The 13,290-nt window shown below is 38.9% G+C and overlaps 1 protein-coding gene across 5 annotated transcripts in view; it reads right to left on the bottom strand.

The window, feature by feature from the left end:
• The window catches only part of Camta (Calmodulin-binding transcription activator), a 176,028-nt gene that overhangs the window by 128,122 nt on the left and 34,616 nt on the right, over positions 1 to 13,290 (bottom strand). For all 5 annotated transcript variants that reach the window (XM_074100862.1, XM_074100866.1, XM_074100863.1 and 2 more), the window contains exon 3: positions 12,463 to 12,554. In XM_074100862.1, coding sequence (XP_073956963.1) covers positions 12,463 to 12,554 — 92 coding nt within the window. The remainder of the gene's footprint in view (positions 1 to 12,462; positions 12,555 to 13,290) is intronic.

Below are 13,290 nucleotides of genomic sequence, written 5' to 3'. Positions count from 1 at the left end.
AATATGAAAGTTTCAAGTGTTCGTTTAAAAAATACAACCTTGTGACAGACCCTTTACTCCTAAAAACCATTCATCATCATCATCATCCCAGCCTATATACGTCCCACTGCTGGGCACAGGCCTCCTCTCAGAACAAGAGGGCTAAAAACCATTACGGAACCTTAACGTTCGCGTATCCACGCGTCACCCCCTCCCCCCTTTTCCACTCTTTGGCCCGAGGAGCAGCCAATTATTCGTGAAAAACGTCTATTTCCCAACACGCCCGAAATCCGTGTTTCAAATCAAATTGACGCAAGTTTGTATGCGATTGAATGAGTTTACATATAACAAATCATACTTTGAAGATATCGGTTTAGGCTCCATTTCCACCAGAGATGTACGAGGGTGTATTGCGAGGAATGTGTTTTTCATGAACCAATAGAAACGCTTCATTCACCTCGTCTCGCTCCGCTCAGCAGTTTCCACTAGAATTGTGCTGTGCGAGGATACATAGGTAAATGAAGAGTTTCTATTGGTGCACGAAAAACACATTCTCACAACACATTCTCGCACATCTCTGGTGGAAACAGCCTTATACCTTCGTAGCTTGTGTATGTGATTTTATCAATCTTTATTACAATACAAGAATTATTTATGAAACATCACTAAGCAGTACATTTGTGTCTTCACAAGTCTCTTCCAAACAACAATTTAAATACAGAAAACAACTACTAAAACGACATACCTCTTTCTGCTATGTTCTTTTCAATATTATAAATGAGAGAGATTGACAATTTACTGTTCGTATGTTTATTTGCTTTCCTTTCATACGAATAAAACAGATAGCTTATAAATCATATTCTTCTACTTGTATCCCATAAAACTGCTTATATTCTTAGATATCACTGACATAAACAAATTTTTCCACCACTTTTTGCACCACCAAGCTCATAAAATTTGACTCCTAGTCTCAAATCAGCGCAATACATTCTCAAATAGTCCTTGAATTCCCGCCTAACGACATATAACGACGGAAATGAAATTTCACGTATACGCAAATTAAAATGAATTTCGTGCGCGAATTTTCGCAACGTTTGACGCCATCTTCGCTGTAAATATTTGCGTAAGTGCTGAAGGGAAATTTAATACGGTAGTTGTAGCAAGTTGGAAGGTATCGGTGAAAAATCTGAGGGGTTCTTGTACATTTTCCTCGCATTTAAAACTAGTTTATATCCGTGGCTTCACATGCGTATTTAGAACCAACAGTTGAATTGAAATTCCGGGTGTAGCGACACAGATATTACTAAATTCCTTTTTAAAGGACTTATTGTATTTTGAACATCAAATTCTATAATAAATGAAATAAAGTTTTATGTTAGGAGGTTATGGTGGGAATCCCTTAAAATTACACCGTTGGTTTTCATCGACGTTGCATTAAAAACGCGTCAATTTAGTGTGGTGGTGGTGATGTATGGGTTTGTGATCTCTGTGTGGTCTTACGATTTAGAGGTCGAGGAGTTGCATAAACGCGCATTTGTTGCAATATACCTTCCGCCGCCTAACTTTGCCTAAAAGTTCATTGCCACGACTAGTACCACAAAAACTATAAAGGTATAATTCCAATAATTTAATGCCTATACTATACCGTTAAGCGATTCGAACACAATCCGGGAGTAATGTAAAGACGTCGCATAAAAAATGTATCTCAAAAATGCGTCAAAACTGATTATTAAGTAGTGAACTTTTAGGCAGATTTATATGGCGCGTAGTATAAACGTAGCCATCGTGAAGTCGTGGGTACGCAAAGTAACGCGTGATTCAATAAATGATTATCTACTTACTTGAGTTAACATTGCCGCGCGTTAAAACTATGAAGAGGCTCTTGACACGGGCGCATATGGAATAAAATCGCGTTAACCATTAACCCAAGCTGGGGGAGGAAACCCCTCGACGTGGTAAAGTGTTACATTGAATGTTGTAAGGAAGCACCAATGCGGAACGGACTTTAAACATGCCACGAGCGAACGAACGTTTATCAACGGTTAAGTTACATTGCTATCGATACGTACTTTAGAATAAGTTTAGAATAGGTTATATACGTCCCACTGTTGGGGACAGGCCTCCTCTCAGAACAAGAGGGCTTGGGCCATAGTTCCCACGCGGGCCCAGTGCGGATTGGGAACTTCACACGCACCATTGAATTGCTTCGCAGGTTTGTGCAGGTTTCCTCACGATGTTTTCCTTCACCGCAAAGCTCGTGGTAAATTTCAAATGTAATTCCGCACATGAATTTCGAAAAACTCATAGGTGCGAGCCGGGGTTTGAACCCACGACCCTCTGCTTGAGAGGCGATAGTTCAAACCACTAGGCCACCCCGGCTTTTTTCATCATCTTTTTTTAATCATCATCATCATATCAGCCGTGGGACGTCCACTGTTGGGTATAAGCCTTATTCCCCGTACACAACCCCGTAGACACCTCTATCACTTGCACAACGATGAATAATCTTTTTTTTTAACTGTCTACAGTTATTTAATTAATAAACGCATTATAAAGGTACAATTGAAGTACTTATACTAAACTATCCTAAAAATAAATTAACTGTATATACAATAATAGTTATTAGCGTATTTCTAACCTCATACCAAATGCACAGTATCAACGGAGAAATGACTGACTTGAGCGTTTTCACATTATCGAGGTTGACTGGTAGAGATCCATTAAAGGGATAAGTCCGCCTTCGTACAAGTACCTTAAAGTTTGTCAATTGTGTTTTGTTTCTTTTCTTTTGTACACTACTCAATTGCAATTGACAAACTTTAAGTTACTTGTACAAAGGCGGACTTATCTTATCCTTTATCATCCCTTAGCATTTAAAAAAAAATATATTTTTAAAAATGTACAAAAGAAAAGAAACTAAAAACACATGTGTTTTGTAAAAATGCTGAAATAGGTATTCCAGGGGTGAGGGGAGGTTGACTGGTGGAGATCGCTTAAAGGGATAATTCCGCCTGTGTACAAGTATCTCAAAGTTTGTCAATTGTGTTTTGTTTCTTTCCTTTTGTACACTGAAGAGTTTACATACATACATACAAAAAAAAATGTATAACAAAAAATTTAACCAACTACAAAAAAAACATAAAAATAATTTTCTACCAGTCTGAAGTCGGTCGGTGCCTCAGCACGAGCCAGAGCCGGAGTTCTGAGGTAACAAACATAAAAAAAATACAACCGAATTGATAACCTCCTTTTTTTTGAAGTCGGTTAAAAACTGTCATTTATTGGTTGCGATCGCGAGCGTTAGAAACGTTAGACAACACGGCCTCTGAGTCCTTATCTAACACACTTGCAATCACAATCGTTTTCACCTCTTCTTTCTGTCACACGGTTTAAGACGAGAGTAGAAAGAGATGGTGAATGCGATTGCAAACGTGTTCGTGTTCAACAATACGACCTCTTGCCCATAAGCCAAGTTTAGACTAGCAAGAAAAATCGTGCAAGTTGCATTACATTGCGGCGCTCGATTGACCACTACAAACTCGTTGGCTTTACGGCCTCGCAATGTAATGCAACTTGCACGATTCTTCTTGCAAGTCTAAACTCGGCTTTAGATTACTTAATAGCAAGTTCTACAACACCACAATCTAGGTGATAGCCCAAAAAAGATCTTATTATTGCGAATGGATTACCATACACCATTAGTCAAAATGTCATTCATGATTTATCGCCAGCTATGACCTTAACTTTATTTTGGTCGGTAACAGCTTTTCTCGTCGCCATTTTGTGGCGGAGGGCCGCGTTGTTTTGTCTCTAGCTATTAATCAATCTAGAGTTTATTAACTTGGATATCTCCTTGATACGCGCAAAATCAACGAAAGGAAACGTGCAAGCATTTTTTTAAATCTCTTAAAAAATATGAAGACCTCTGTTGCCTGCGACTACGTTAGCGTAGAATTCGTTTAACGCTATCCTGCGGGATGTATGCAATTTTCTAGAATAAAAACTATAATATTTCATTCCCCGAAACTGCTAATACCGAATTGCATCTAAATCGATTCAGCGGTTAAGAAACTAATGAGATAACAAACTTACAAACCTTCGTTATTTATATCCAGCCATATTCCTAGGAATGCAATGCAAAGGAATTTAACTTTTGATACTTTAAATAATTTATTGAATCAGGCGTTACTTTGCGGAGGTCCATTATCAATGAACTAAAAGAATTTCCTTGCTTTTAAGGTCGCGGGTGAGCAAGGAAATTCTTTTAGTTCTTTGATACTTTAAACTGAATCCTTGCACATTTCGCAGGAGGCTTGCTATATACGTCAAAGACGGGCATAGCTCACCCGGCATTTACATACACGCAGGCCGACGCATCTCATTAGCCGGGTTAATATACGCCCGGGTACTAGCGGTAGTCGAGAATAACCCAGCTTTTGTTTTATTTATTTATCTAACATTGGTGATGAAAAACACTCATTTTTGAACCAAAGCTAATGTCGGGACTGAGAGGTCATCCGAGTACATCACACTAATTTTGACCATTTTAGAATTACCCGGCTTTTGTTTTATTTTTCTAGCTCGAATGCGATAGCTTAATCCAAGAAATATGAATTGACCATACTGTAAGCTTCACTAAATACATAACAAGGTTACCATTTCATATTTCCTGAATATTAAACACGCCATTTTTGAACAGGCGCTTGTGTCAGGACTGATCCGAGGCCGTATTATCTACACGCTGACGTTTACGATTCACGTGTCACCTCTCCCGTCTCTTACTCTTTGCATAAGCCATTGCGAAGTAAAAAAAACTCGTGACACTCACATCGTAACCCACACCACTCGCCTTTTCTGAACCCTCTTATACAACTGCATAAAATACTATTTATTAAACAATCCGAAATATTCGCAAACTTATAAAACACAGAGTTCCCTTTAAAGCCCACCTTTTTGAAGGTGTTTGGTAACTGTAAGCATCCTGATCGAGTGCAAAATATTAACATTACGAGTATACGTGTCAAATCCTCGACACAAAATATATTGTTTGAACAAAGACCAGGAAACTGTAGTGGGACTGGCAACTTCTCTATGTTAGCTCATTTTTCACCAAATCCAAACCCCTAGCCAATACAAGACTCGTACAGATGTGATGGCTATCCGACGTGAGCAAAATTCTAAACATTAATACAGAGTTCTCTTGGTGTTGAGTCGTTTTCTGCTCCAAAAATCGATTACATCAGGCTTTTTTTGTTTTCCTGTGGAATCTTTTTTTTTCTTAATTATACTGAGACGAGAACATAATAATAGTCGGACTCGTGCACCGAGGATTCGCACAAATTTGTACGTATCTATATTTAAGATTCAGTGTTAGCAGAGCCTTTGTCCGCATCTGGAATCATTTTAGATGATTATTGTTTCCTAGCATGTTACCCGGGACTCCGTCCGTGCAGAATTCGCTTAACGCTATCCCGAGAAAACTTTGCAATTATCCGGGATAAAAACTACCCTTTGTCTTTCTCCGGGACTCAAACTATCTGTATACCGAATTTCATTTAAATCGGTTCAGTGGTTTAGCCGTGATGAAGTAACAAACATCCAAACATCTTCCCAAACTTTCACATTTATAATATTAGTATATGTAGTATGATGATGATGATGATGAACTAACGGTCTTGGCTGACCTATGGCAGACGGACAGCAAAGTGATCACGCAACGTCTACCCTCTGGACAAAAATGAGCAGAAGGTATTGATTGCGGTACTTCTATTCTATATACAATCCTCATACCAAACGCTACAGTATCGACAGAGAAATGACTGATTTACAATTTAATATTTCCGAAAATATTTTTTTCATTTTCATATACTTAAATATTTTGCAATTTAGAACATTCCTGAGAACAAACTCTACTCAAGATTTCAGTCTTAGTTTAGAAGACAGAGACACATTGTATAAGTAACTGTTCCGGTTTTTCCTTTTGAGATACGAAACCCTAATAAGTATCTGTTAAAAATTCAGTTTTATACTAGCTTTTTGCTGACAGTACTTGCACTATTTATCATCTAAACTGTATATGCGAACCAAATTTCAAGCGGTACCAACTATTAGCCATTGAGGAGTTCCCTCCTGCGGAGAAGATCTTGGCAGGACCAACAAGATTATACATAAGTGTGCCAAATTTAAAGTCAATCGGACCGTTGGAAGTGGATCAAATTTAGCTTCCAAGATTTGACCCAAACAAATAAATAAATAAACAGGGTAAGCTAAACAAAAGCTTGCAAAAATAGTGAACATTCTTAGGGGCTGTTTCACCACCCATTGATTAGTTTTATTTGACGGATAAATGTGATGCCGTCTCCGTCTATCCGAACAAAACAAACAGAGACTGCATCACATTTATCCGTCAAATAATAAGTGGATGGTGAAACAGTGGGTCAGTCTCTTACCTTAATACTGAGACGAGAACTTCAACGCCTCTTACCAGCTTACTCAATCGTATATTTATGTATTTATGTTCACGCTTACTTTAATTACAAACGCAATGGTAGGGGTTAAAAGCCAATCTGCGGGGTAAGTAGGCAGGGCAGGAACACATTGCGATATGAGACACTCATGTCAGTTTGCATAATACATGAATTAACTCGCGATTTATACGAGGTACAGTCGGTTACGTTAGCGTTTGATGTTGCGAGTTCTCATTAAGTGTATATTACACGGTATATTAAATAGCTACATGAAATACGGGGATTTGGATTTCCCGGGAAATAGCCTGTGTCAGGAATTTGCGTCCCGTGGGAGTTATTAATGTTCCCGGGATAAAATTTAGGCCATTGTTAGTAGGATTACAATTTTGAATAGTGGGTGTTTTTTTTTTAAACAGTTAATAGCAATGTCTTTAAACCAAATAGGTTGGCTGGTACGTACCTACATATTTATTTAGAAGATTATAATTGTGTTAGTAACAATAGGTAAGTAAATTGTTTATCTAGTGACAAACGAGTATAACCAATGATTGCGCAGTTTCCTGAGTAAAGAAAATATTGCACGCAATTTTTTCAATCAAACAAAAAATGAATTAAATAAAATGAAACAAAAGATAAAGCGCGTTAAAGTTAAGGAGTAGATCCCGTGATGTGCCCGTGATTAGAGCAGCCTCAGGCCGAGCTGCCTCGACTTGAAGCAAACAGCCTTTAGTTTGAGGCTGCTCGCTCTGAGGCATAGGCTCGAGGCACGTTGCGGATCAAGCTGAGGCGATAGGCCTTATCTTGATCCGCGACGTGCGAGCCAGTTTAATCCGTCTCCATCAAATGCACGGCTCGGACTGAGGCTCCTTTGAGCACAGCAAAAAGTCCGACAAAATTTGCCTCGTGTCACGGCGCGCCTCGGGTTAAGGCAGTGTCTCCACTTGCACGGCCTCGGAGCGAGGAAGCCGCTCGACCCGAGGCTGCCTCTAGTGGATACACGGCTTAAAAAGTGCAGCGCGGCGTGACGACATGCGGATTTTTAACGGGCAAAATCTTCATAAGTTTTTGTTTATTTGTCAAAAAATAGGTCTCCAATATTTTCCGATCCATCCATAAAGTACGACACACTAATTTTAACCATTAGTAGCCCCCAAGTTGTCAAACACTGCTATGAAAATAAAAATTTTTTTTGTTCCTGTGTGACAAACCGACTGACAGCCATCCCCCTCCTAAATGTGTGACGTAATTTACATATTATACCCCTAATCTAACTTTTTTTTACATGAAACTGGCCGTAATTGAACCCTATCTCACCTGATGTTAAGTGCAGATGAGGCCAGAACTGACAGATTGTTATTATTTAATTCGATTTTAGGACCTCAGCCCATTTAAAAGAGAACCACTGTAAAAGAGCATTGATGGAGTCGAGCTAAGTGGAACAAGGACAAGACCGCCGCCATCACTCTTTAGATAGAAGATACTTCAATGTCAAGTTCAAGGGGTTGATATTTATGGAGCTGACGGAAGAAAAATGGGACACAACGGAAAATTGGCTATGTTTAGATCTCGAGTTGAGAATGCAGTCGGCTTTTATTAACCAAAACAGATCAGAATAATTATTTGTTTATGTATCACTAAAAAAATGACAGCATTACAGTAAAAACCAATGCGCTGTAAAATTTGAATTATACAAAAAACAAAAACACAAAGAGACATACAAAAATAAAACAAAGTAATTAGGGATTTTCGGGTGTTATCTTCGTCGCTACCCTAAAACGACGGAACACCACACCCTCCGGCCAGAAGTCGGAGCGCAAGAACATCTCTGCTGGTGCTTGGCAGGCACTTGGAGTCTTAATGAGCTGAAATTGTTAGCCCTTTGAGACTCGAGCGGGATGATGGACAGCTCTAGCTGGGCTCCCTGTAACCGGCGCTGTACCGCCTCGCGGACGTGCTCGAACACCTTCTCCGGCGTCGTCTTCTTGTCCAACCGAGACAGGTAGAATATATGAATCTAAGTTAGTTTCATAGACAGGTCCGCTCAAAAATAGCCCACAGAATTATCATAATTATACGTACGAGTATATTTATGTTTTGATAATGACGAGCCTCATCTGCCTACAGTCGAACATAGAACCTTCTCCTTTTTTCGAAGTCGGTTAAAAACAATAAACACTACAGTTTTGACGTAAGCAGATCTAATGGTTAACGGTAAAATAGTTACCACTTTCTTAGGTCTACTAAGGTCTACTAAGATCTACTAAGTTCTACTAAGAGGCAACGGTCATATACCTAGTTACGAGTACTGCCTTTTCGCAACGTAACGTTTGGCAACCTGTTTCATTTCGAAAACTCTAAAACTGTAAATTTTTCAGGATTTATTTCAGGGCCATCGTGTAGAACCCTTTAGGTTAGGTTAGGTTAGTTTTATAAAAATCCTGAAATATTTACATTTTCAGAAATATTAAACAGTTGCGAAATGAAACAGGTTGCCAAACGTTATTCGCCGAAACATTAGTAAACCACCTAGTTACTACTCTGTTTTTGGTAAAAACAGATTTCTGTTTTTTTACGTTTGTTTAATATACTATAAAAAATAAATGCATAGTTGCTGCCACTTGTGCTAGCCACTGTTAAACTTTACGCCCAAACAGCTAATAGGAGCTGGCGTGCGTGGGGGCTCTAACAGCGAATTTACGACCTACACTAACGGCCAGCAAATAAATTCAATTTGATTTAATTTCGACCTGCAGTTTTATTTGCGCCGTTTGGTTAAAACTCAGAACCGCATTTTAACTGCCTGTAGTGCAATTATATTTCTGTGAGAACACGTGTTTTTATTTAAAGTCAGTCTTTAAAGCAGGTCTCAATGCTGGCAAAGTCAACTTCTTTATTCTACTCGTCTCTGTCAGTCACTTGATGCCATGTGCGATGTGTCTCCAGAAGCCGTATAGCTTAAAGTTTCCGACGCTCGCAATCGCAATCAAATGACAGATTTCGCATACAAATGGCCAGCGTCAGAAACGTAAGGCAACACGGCCTCAGGTTGTGGTTTTTAACATCCTATTTTTAACTGTGCCCACTCGACAAGCTACTAATTTAGCATAATCATCATCATCATCATCCCAGCCTATATACGTCCCACTGCTGGGCACAAGCCTCCTCTTAGAATGAGAATGTAGGATACTTAAGAGCATATACCTGCTGAGCTGGCAACGTTGCATTTTTGATAGTTTTTCTAGGTTTTTCTCGATTATTCCATAAAAATTTAATGAACATTAAAAATTTGGTCTGATAGAACTGTTCTTAATATATAAGTTAATGGGTCTACTCCAATAATTGTTCGTGATAGATTTTTATATTCTTTAAAAACGAACAAATGTTTATTAACGGTTTAAAATTAGAATGGATGTAATAAAGTAACGTAAAATAAGCCTATTGGGGTGTCTGAAGTTTCCAGTTATTTAATTAGCACCTTGTACACGTCTCACTGAAGGGCTTTCTCACAGAATGAAAGGGCCTTATGCATAAAAGCCTCTTCCACCCAATTTATACTCCAAATCAATAGGAGCTTAAAATAATTTCTTTTTCTATTTACGTCTGAGTAAATCGACTTATCCGATAAACTTGGAAAGTCAGCTATAATTAAGATTTCTTTAACTTTCAAAGTATGTTAAGAACTTTGAAACCTACTTTGATAATATTACTTACAACACGCTTTTGACCTTTAATCTGACTCATAACTTTAACATTTTAAAATATAACATCAATTTTTGACTATTGCCGCGGTTGGCAACTCATCTATACTAAATAATCCGACTAATGTAGTATTAGAAAATAGTTATAAAGAAGTAGAAAGTAGAAAATAGTAAAGATAGTATGTTGTAAGTACATAATAGTGCATTCTGGTATGGCGCCGTTTCATGTTATGGCGCCGCACCGTGATCATGTGGCCAGCCTTTTATTATTTTTTGTTTCGTTTTCGCTCAGAGGAAAGTTTTCATAAAAAAAATGTTTGATGAACTCTATAAAAGATTCGCGCTGTCATCGTTCATCGACATTACCTCTCGTATTTAGTTTTCTAGATTTTTTTACCGTACATCGGCAAAACCTACTTGACACTGGCAAAATTGTCCTCCAATGAAAGGACAAAATAAAATATATAGAACCATGCTGTTTTCAAGATTTTTTTAAATGTCATCATATAGAATGCAGTAGGTTAGGTTAGTTTAATATCAACTCTGAAAAACTTACTATTTCAGTAATAAATTACTTTATGGCAAATGAAAATTCTAGAAAACGATACATTCGGGCATATGAAATTCGGGCAAACGATAGAGAACCTTTTTTTCACCAGTACCTGTGTTTTCTCTGTACTGCTTATTTGTACACTATAATTTTTAAACAACTCAGCACAATTGCCACTGACTGTGCAAACGCGGACAGTCCACTCCCCGCAGTAATAAGACCTTATAAAATTAATGCTAATCTGCCTCTGAAACATGCATTGCGTTATGATACCAACTGTACAGTGGAATGTACAGAATGCCAGCTTTTACAAGGAAACTAATAAATATAACAGTACAGCTGATATTTTACTAGCTTATTAAATGTGTCATGTAATATGTAGGTCACCTTATTTCAGTATTGTTTGTACACGGGTCTTGGGTGTTTAATATGTATTTTAGTTATGCATCTACCTATATAGTAAGTATGATTATTTGCTAGAAGATAGAACAAGCTTTGCTTAGTTTGGAGCTAGGTCAATTATGTCGCATGATATTTATAATTTATTATAACTTACTGTTTTTTTTTTGACGACCTGATGGACAAGTGGTTAGAGAACCTGACTACGAAGCCGGGGCAGATATTTGTATGAATAATACGAATGTTTGCTCTCGGGTCTTGGATGTTTAATATGTATTTAAGTATGTATTTATCTATATAAGTACGTTTATTCGTTGCCTAGTATCCATAGTACAAGCTTTGCTTAGTTTGGGACAGGTGACACCAATTGGTGTCAATTGTCCCATGAGTTTTATAATTTATATACGATTATTTGCGTACGAGTGTTAGTTAGTTTGTAACATACGTATTCGTTATAAAAAAAATTAACACCATGAACTAAAACACTCGTAGATAATGATGCAATCACTTCATTCAAACATATTAAGCCGGAGCGTTAGATAACGTTATCTAGCAGATAACGCAAATGGATTCTAATTACAAGCGGACTGACTTCTTACGACACCTTCACTTCCTTGGGGACATAAAATAAAAGAATCTGTGGGCTTATAATATCATCGAGGCATTAAAAGGGTAGAGCCTTTGGGGCTGATTTAGGGCTACTAGCTTTTCTTTGTTTTTTTTTTATCAAACTTGAAATTTTTTTTGCAAGCATCTAAGTAAATATGTTATACAGAGTAATCAATCCAAATGGACCAGTATAGGGAAGTCTGAAACCAAGCGAGATAGCGAAGTCGTGTTGATTTTAAATTTAATATAATCGCGTTCATTTTTTTAAAAAACGTCATACATGACCGTAAATCGAACCTGGTCGAATTTAAATTGCATGTTATATTTGTTATTTTTTTTTTATTCGACTGGATGGCAAACGAGCAAGTGGGTCTCCTGATGGTAAGAGATCACTACCGCCCATAAACATCTGCAACGCCAGGGGTATTGCAGATGCGTTGCCAACCTAGAGGCCTAAGATGGAATACCTCAGGTGCCAGTAATTTCACCGGCTGTCTTACTCTCCACGCCGAAACACAACAGTGCAAGCACTGCTGCTTCACGGCAGGATTAGCGAGCAAGATAGTGGTAGCAATCCGGGCGGACCCTGCACAAGGTCCTACCACCTGCAAACTTATGTCCTCTGAGTATATATCAGGGATGTTATGGAGCTCCGTGACCGTAAGGTGAAGCTCCAATGCTACATACTAAATGGTTAAAACCCCTTCCCCCCCCCGCCCTTCTTTTGAGCTATGCCGTAATCGGGTAAGAAGGAACATACCTCATTAGTGTTCCACCTGTGTCTCTGGGCCGCGAAGTGTTCAGCTCGAGGGAGGCTCTCCAAGTTTTCCGGCAGTTTGATCGGCTCGCCATCTGCGGAGAGACGAAACTTGGTTTGAGTACTGTACGAGTTCAAGGAATCGAGAACATGAGTTTTGATTGGTGTTTTTTCTTGGGTTGTTTGAAACAAACAGCACAATGTAAAGCCACGAAAGTATCTACGACTATTTGATAGTATTTTGTTCTTTAATTCCAGCCTATACAGGGTGATTCCGGGGTCATGAGCAAGAGTGAAAGGGGTAATGGGAAGATTCACACCGAGTCACTTTTACTATGGGACCAGCCACGAAATTGCAAAAAAAGTGCTGTTGCATGTCCCACCGCCGACGATGAGCGAGAAGCGAGTAGAGCGAGTAACTATAGAAACGAGTGGGCGAGCAGCGAGAAGCGAGTGTAGTTTTGTCGCTCGGCTGTAAGCGCGTGTTCGCGTGCGATGGGCGATTACTCGCTCCACTCGACTCGCTCGTGCGGGGCGGCCGCCAAGCTCACATCGCTGAGCGAGAATCTATAGCTCAGCGAGTTTTATAGCTCTTGTCGCTGCGACAAAAGATGTAAGAGCGAGTTCACGCCGACAGTGTGAACAGCCAGCGATCAACTATTAATATATGTGTCTCTTTTACTCACACAGGATCTTATATCTTTTGTTCGTTTCTTGAGCGAGAAAATAGTCGATAGCCAATCGTTTCCTCGCTGGCGGTGAGACAAGTGCCTATGAGACGCAAGCCGGGTTTGATTGAACCCACGATCTTCTGCTTGAGAGGCCATATAT

Source organism: Choristoneura fumiferana, chromosome 17, assembly GCF_025370935.1.
Source record: "Choristoneura fumiferana chromosome 17, NRCan_CFum_1, whole genome shotgun sequence".
NCBI lineage: Eukaryota > Metazoa > Arthropoda > Insecta > Lepidoptera > Tortricidae > Choristoneura > Choristoneura fumiferana.
Note: the sequence above shows the minus strand (reverse complement) of the source record. Positions and strands in the feature narration are given on the sequence as shown.